The following is a 6,823-nucleotide window of genomic DNA, read 5'->3' as shown; positions in this document are numbered from 1 at the left end:
AGTTTTCTAACATTCGTAATGTTCATATAGTTTTTTTTAATTAACATGTCGGCAACAAAACCATGAGAGATCGAACTGATCCACATCGCAATGAAGGGAAAAGTAGCATAGAAACCATTGGATTTGATATCCATGTTCAGAACATCGTTATAATATTTGGGCAGATATGTTGACATTATATAAAAGCCCCAATCGTGACCAATTTGGGCAGAAATCAATGAATATATTTTTGAACTTGTGAATATCGCAACCCAAGGTACGGGCGGCAAATCTGTGCGCTCAATATGTGCACCTATTTGTTGAACTAAATATTCACGTTCTGCTGGTTTGATGAACGGATGCGTGACGGGGTCACTGTAGCAAATGAGAGCCTGCAAAGTGACCTATAGATTCGAATATTATTCAATTAGTTTACAGTAAACACATACAAATATTAGACACCACGTTGCCCCAACAATAGCAAATGTGTAAAATACCCACTGCCAGTCGAATGAGTCAAGCAAAAGGCCTGCAAATGCAAATAGCAGCACATTTCCTATTTGGCCGCCGCCCAATATGACAGCACCCAATCTACCACGCTCATGTTTCGGCACCCAATGTGAAACCATCACGCTAAGACTAGGGAATATTACACCTTGTCCTAATCCCTGAGTAACACGCAATATGGTTAAACCTATGTGCTCCGTATAGTATACAGTGACTGGGACGAGAAATGTCGTTGTCACTGACCACATTAATCCACCATTTAAAACCCACTTAAAACCAAACCGATCGCCCATCATTCCGCCGGGAATATGTGCGAGAAGATAACCGAAAAAGAAGAAACTAAGTGTTCTACCTTGTTCTTCTTCGGTCCAGTCATATTCGCCACCTTGCTGCAAAAACAAGTTTCTCCTATAAAATTTTTGAAAAATACAAAATCATTTTGTTAGCTATCACCTGAGTGCGAACAGCATCTTCGACCGGGCATATTATTGTGTCTCCCATTTTTGTTTTATTTCTATACACTACCATCTGAGTTATAGCCATTGAGAGGCATTGGCGCTGCGAATAACCCGTCACAATAGCGAAAAACCCCATAATCGCCACAATGGAACGTTGAGGTATAATAAAAACTAAATTTAAAAATTTAATTCGTAGTTCCGAAGCACAATGGAAATGAACGCGAACGAGTAACTAATACTTACACTTTGAAAAAGCAATACCACGCGGTGTTTGCTCGATGGGCTTCATCTTCTAAATGAAATCTTACGTCCGATCACGTTCAAAAAAAAAATAAATAAATATAAAAATCAAAAATATATTCAGAATTGAAAATTCCTCGAGATCTCGCGTCCGCCGATAAACCGTTTGCAATTGCTTTTATATCCGCCCGGTTTTATTCGAGGCAATTTTTAAATTTTGATCTTGTGTCCTTCCGATTTATTCCAAACGTAATTACATTTGATGATTTTCAATTTTTGCTGACATATGACAAAACAAAACAAAAAAACAAAAAAAACAACAAACAAGTAAGAAAATTAAATTCGGTTGGGACCGAATCTTTTATAGCCATCACCGTTTACCCCAAAAAAAGGCAAAAAAAGTAAAAGAACAAAAACCCCATGCTCCATAGTGTCGAGGATAATTACTTTTTTTTTCAAAATAAAATATTTTGTCGTAGAGGCATTAGGCATACGTGGTAGGCGTGTCCTTTGAAAAATTCATGTCAATTGCAGATTCTTCTGCAAACTTGTAGGCGATACATTCATTTTCCCTAACGGGACAATATTTCCCAGAAATATTGCAAAGAAACGCAAAGAGATAGATGGACAGCCGAAGGGCAGACCATATTTAGGTACGCATTCAAGTGTTGTAACTGGCCAAGAATTTGTATACTTTACGGAAGTTTTGGAGCTTGTTGCTTGTTTTGTTATCAATGTATTGAAAATATAATTAAATTTTGATGCACTATACTAATGGCTAGATCTGGTCAATTTTTGTTGTACATTTATTGGCTATAGTTTATGAGTAATCAACATGAGCAAAAAAACAGTTTTTCTTTCACTTCCTTTGAAAAACCGAGATGTTCTCAGTTTATATGGTGCTGTGGGCGTGTCCTTCGACCGATTTGTCCCATTGTCAATACTAAGCTGCGTGCAAGAACTTTCAGGGTTTCTAGCAAATTTGAAGTTAATAACTTCAACAGACGCACAGACGGTCAGACGGACATGTTTATATCGATTTACAATTTTGTGTGATCTCTGATGCTACCTTCGGAGCGTTGCAAACATTTTGACAAAATGAATGTACCACTCACCTTTCGGTCACGAGTATAAATATGATTTGATAATGTCATTTAGGTTTTTGTAGCAAACGTCATTGAGTATCGTTAATCACCGTAAACTGAACGCTGAGGTCGCTTTAAGGTTTCCGAACATCGAGTAAACTCGATCGCAATTTAAATATGTTGCTCAACAACAAATTTCACGTGTACGCAGATCAGCGAATCATTAATAAAGAAAACGGGATATTTTCATTCGCATCACTTTGACACGATTGTGGCGAGGCATAGCCAAGTTAGACGTACATTTATTGAAGGAATATTGACATCCTCAAAACGACATTATATAATGTTATACTCTTTGAAACAAGCTCTGGTATTGTCCTGAAACTGAGACGGCTTACCTTGGCTTCAGTAAAGCTATTAATATATGCTCTGGAGTCTAATTCAATTTTCAGCATTCATTTGGCGAATATTATAACCTCCTTTTTAAAAAGTAAATCATAAAATATTTCGCCACATCTTTCTTAAAACATATTCCTACGGCCTCCTTCAACTTTGTTCCTTAATTTTCATGTTGATGTTCAATTGTCAACGTCTTTTTGCTTTCCTAAGCACATGAGCACATTCGAAAAGTTTCAAGACAACTCAACCATAGCTTACTACATAATGCTGGGCTTTTTTCTTGAAGCTTTTTGAAACAAATTTACAATAGCTTCCATAGCTTAACATATGGTAGCCATTATCGTCTTAAGTTGTTTTCTTTCTTTTTCGTAATATGACCAAACATTCAGGGAACGTTTCGCATTAGTGTAATTCCTCAATGTGAAGAAAGACACAGAGATAGAGAGACGCCGGCAGCCTAGTGTGTGTGCGTGCCCAATCGTTAATTGTTATGTATTGCGGTTGACACCTGGCGACAGCCAATCTCCGCGATTCACAAATGCATTCCTGCTCAATGCGAGCTAAATGGCTAATCGCTAATTGATCTTATTCGGTCCCCTAGTCGATCGCAATTGATTTAGTATGATTTTTTTTTGCTATCACTCAGTAAATATCACGTTAGCCTTCTACTATTCCTCCTCTTGTAAGCTCTTGAACGAAAGCACAAATCGCTGCTCGTGAAAACCGTTCGAATTACTGCATAACCCAAGGGGTTAACCTATATTTATTATTTGACAACACGTTAATCTACAAGGTGAATATATGACATTCATTACGCTCATGGATCCGCTTGTTGCTATTAAAGCAGTGGTAATTTCTACTATTTTCAAGAGATATCCTTCAACCAGCTTGATGTTAGAAATGTAAATTTGTAACGTCACTTACATGAAACTATACAGACATGAACTGTACAGACATGAAAAGAAAGTCGCTTAGTGCCCTAAGCGATCTGAAATTTTATGCCCCGATTTTATCATCCCGATCTGAAATTTTGTGCCCTTCAAGAAAATATTAACTTCAATTGGTCTTTAGTATCTGTTTATTGAAATGATGAGAAGTCTCTCACAAATCTTGTCCGCATGTGGAAATAAATCCCGACTTTCACTTATAAATTTCTATTTTGACATTTTGAACCTTGAAAGCCTTTGAAGTAGGGATAACGGACTTTGCTTATAGTATGTTTTAATAAAAAATATCCAAATTTCACGGACGCGTCTTAGCGTCTTACTACGAGAAGTAAACCTCGCCGACATCTATTTTCATAAATACCGCTTAGCCTTTGTTGTACAAAAGAGTGCTAATTGGCGCTTTTTGTGACTGTCATGCAGGGATTTAGATTGAAGAAGGCCCACTATTGAAACATGGCATCATTTTGCCAAAATGCTTGCAAGGTGTCAGTATGGAGTATATGCATTCCTGACCCAAATTCTGAACCGATCTAGGCTTGTTTGTCCGTCCATCTGTTTCTGTATCTGCCCGTCTTATAGAATATATATATACATCTTATCTCTTTATTCAGCATGAAATTTTGAATTCATCTAGGCATGTTTGTCAGTTCGTCCATCGACCCATCTATCTATCCCTCTTTTTGTTCGTCGTCTAATTTTCCCATGGTGATAGAAATGAATTTAACGCCTTCGACTTTAGCAAAGATATTGGAAAGATCTTGAATGCAGTGTAGTATTGAGAATTTTTCAAATCGATCAAACGACGTCAAAACACAAATTGGGAAGGCCTCTGTTTTCCAAAGCAAAACAAATGATTTTCTGCTCATGAGTCGTACACTGCAACAATGATGATTTGTCTAGGATATGGGCGACCCTACAACATTTGCAAAAACGACCACATCCATCCATTATTCTGGAGTATCAAAGTTCCATTTTCGTCGATTTTTTAAGATAAAGTTGGTGAGCTGGTGTTATGAAGCTCGCAATAAATAAGAGGCGCGTTTTTTCTTTTCCCATAATTTTTTTATTTGCTATTTTATCCCTCTTTAGCTAATCGTTTCTCTTCTTTTTTCGCATTACGCCTATTGTAATACGTAACGGGATCATTGAATTCCTGTATTTCAGCAGACCCCCAATTGAAAAAAATGGTCGCAGATGTATTTAGAACGACAAACGATATCCAAAAAACCCTACGCCATTGAGTGAGTTTGCCCTACAAATAAGAATGATCAAATTTAGTGCAAAACCAAGGGAAAGCTTAACGAAAAGTTACATCTGGAGTCATGGCACCCACTAAATATGGTCCTATTACGCCTGTCAAAGCTCCCAAGCCATTACCAAGAGCCATTTGAAACCCGGAGTAATTTGGGCTTAAATCCATTGGATTTAATTTCGTTCCAGAAAAAAATGGACCCATTAAAAACATGGATACAGTTAGCGCACTAATGACCAAAAGCTTGTCACAGCCGGCATATGAAGCCAATACAAATAATATTGATGGTCCAATAGCAGCTAAAAATTATGGTAAAAAAAACATGTTTAGTTAAGTCGCTAGATCGCTAAATAAAAACTTATCTATGATAGTCCAAAGCTTTCGTTGCAACTCTAGACCAATGATATTGTGACTCACTAAATAATCGGCTAAAATACCTACAGCAATTACGCAAACCCACATCGCCAAATAAGGCAGGGATGCCCAAAAACCATTTTCCTTTGTATTTATATTTAAGACATCATGAAAGTATTTGGGTAAATCGGTGACCAGAATATAATACCCAAAATCGTGACCTATTTGAGCGGCTATTGCAGCCCAAACAGGCCCATTGCAAAGTATACCCAGCTAAGGCGGCGAAGGTAAACTGTCGCGATCAATGCCACTGTTTAATTCTTGCATTAAAAAAGTCACGTTCCCTCGGCTTGATATAAGGATGAGTGGTGGGATCGCTGGAACATAAAAAACCCTGCGATAGGGTAAAGTAAAAGATTTCCTTTTATATAGTCCACCATCTTGTGACAATATACACACATACAAATAGAAAACACCATACGAGAGCTAAGCCGCCAAACATATAAAATACATATGACCAGGGATATTGTTCAAGTAGAATACCTGATCCGCTAAAGGATATAATGGTGCCCATTTGTCCGCTACCTAAAACTAGAGCACCGATTGCAGCTCGTTCTCTTTTCGGAATCCAATGTGCCAATAGCACAGTTAGAGCTGGAAATATCGTTCCTTGACCCAGACCCATAAATATTCGTAAAATACTCAAACCTTCATGGCCCGTATAGTATATAGAAAGAGGTGAGCAGATTGTCGAAACTGCCGAAATAAACACTCCAATTAATAGAATCCATTTTCCCTCGTATCGGTCAGCTACGATTCCAGCGGGAATGTGCGTTATGAGATAACCTATATAAAAGAAGCAGAGAACCCTTCCCTGCTCCTCTTCTGTCCAATCATAAGTGCCACCCGTCTATAAATAAAGAAATTTATGATTAATGCTTTGAAACATCGTAAGAACGATTACTGCTCTATAACGAACCACCACGTTCAAATCAAAATTTCAAGGGGGATCGCGGGATTATCTAAGTATACGTAATAAGTAATAGATTTTAGTGTTGAATCATTCGATCTCATAGGTATTAATTTTTCAGGTACACAGAGTGCATATTTTAGACAGAGTTGATTCGACATTATTATGGTCGCCAAAATAATAGGTCTCCCGGAAAACTATTTCCGTTCCGGTTACCATAAGTTTCAATAAGCTCTCACTTTTTGTAATGCAATTTATACGTACTGATCAAAAACGAAGATAAAGCGAGAGTCAATCCTGTATCCATGGCTACTGGTAAAGTTCATTTACACCACAGAACTTGGTATGAATTCCAAAAAGAAAGAAATGCTGTAGAAGGGTATCGAAATTAATCATCGAAATCATACAGGAGATCGTTTCAAATAAGTAGATTCGACTTTCGATGATACTGTCAAGATCATGTTGGAGCAAAATGCTTTCTATGCGGAAAACTTTCTTTTACTTTAAAAACATACAGAATTTTTCGCTAAACCTAATATAAGTAACGGTTGTTAAGAAATGTTCTTTTAATTCTTACTCATTACGATTGAGCTATGTTGCGATTGTGGACATATCTCGAAATCTTTGATAGA

At 37.4% G+C, this 6,823-nt stretch overlaps 2 protein-coding genes across 2 annotated transcripts; both read right to left on the bottom strand.

Annotated features, from left to right (window-relative positions):
- Positions 1-251: 251 nt before the first annotated feature.
- LOC119643048 (putative inorganic phosphate cotransporter) lies at positions 252-1,233 on the bottom strand (the record flags this gene model as incomplete). The annotated part of the gene is made up of 4 exons (XM_038042403.1): positions 1,188-1,233; positions 940-1,115; positions 477-875; positions 252-383 (listed from the first exon to the last, which is right to left on the bottom strand). Coding segments are annotated over exons 1-4 (753 nt in total), but the record flags the coding sequence as incomplete, so codon positions are not given.
- Positions 1,234-4,690: 3,457 nt separating this feature from the next.
- LOC119643047 (sialin-like) lies at positions 4,691-6,131 on the bottom strand (the record flags this gene model as incomplete). Its single annotated transcript, XM_038042402.1, has 4 exons — positions 4,691-4,867; positions 4,928-5,166; positions 5,305-5,494; positions 5,703-6,131. Coding segments are annotated over 4 exons (1,035 nt in total), but the record flags the coding sequence as incomplete, so codon positions are not given.
- Between the last annotated feature and the right edge of the window lie 692 nt (positions 6,132-6,823).

The sequence above is a fragment of the Glossina fuscipes genome, unplaced genomic scaffold (genome assembly GCF_014805625.2).
Source record: "Glossina fuscipes isolate IAEA_lab_2018 unplaced genomic scaffold, Yale_Gfus_2 44427, whole genome shotgun sequence".
NCBI lineage: Eukaryota > Metazoa > Arthropoda > Insecta > Diptera > Glossinidae > Glossina > Glossina fuscipes.
Note: the sequence above shows the minus strand (reverse complement) of the source record. Positions and strands in the feature narration are given on the sequence as shown.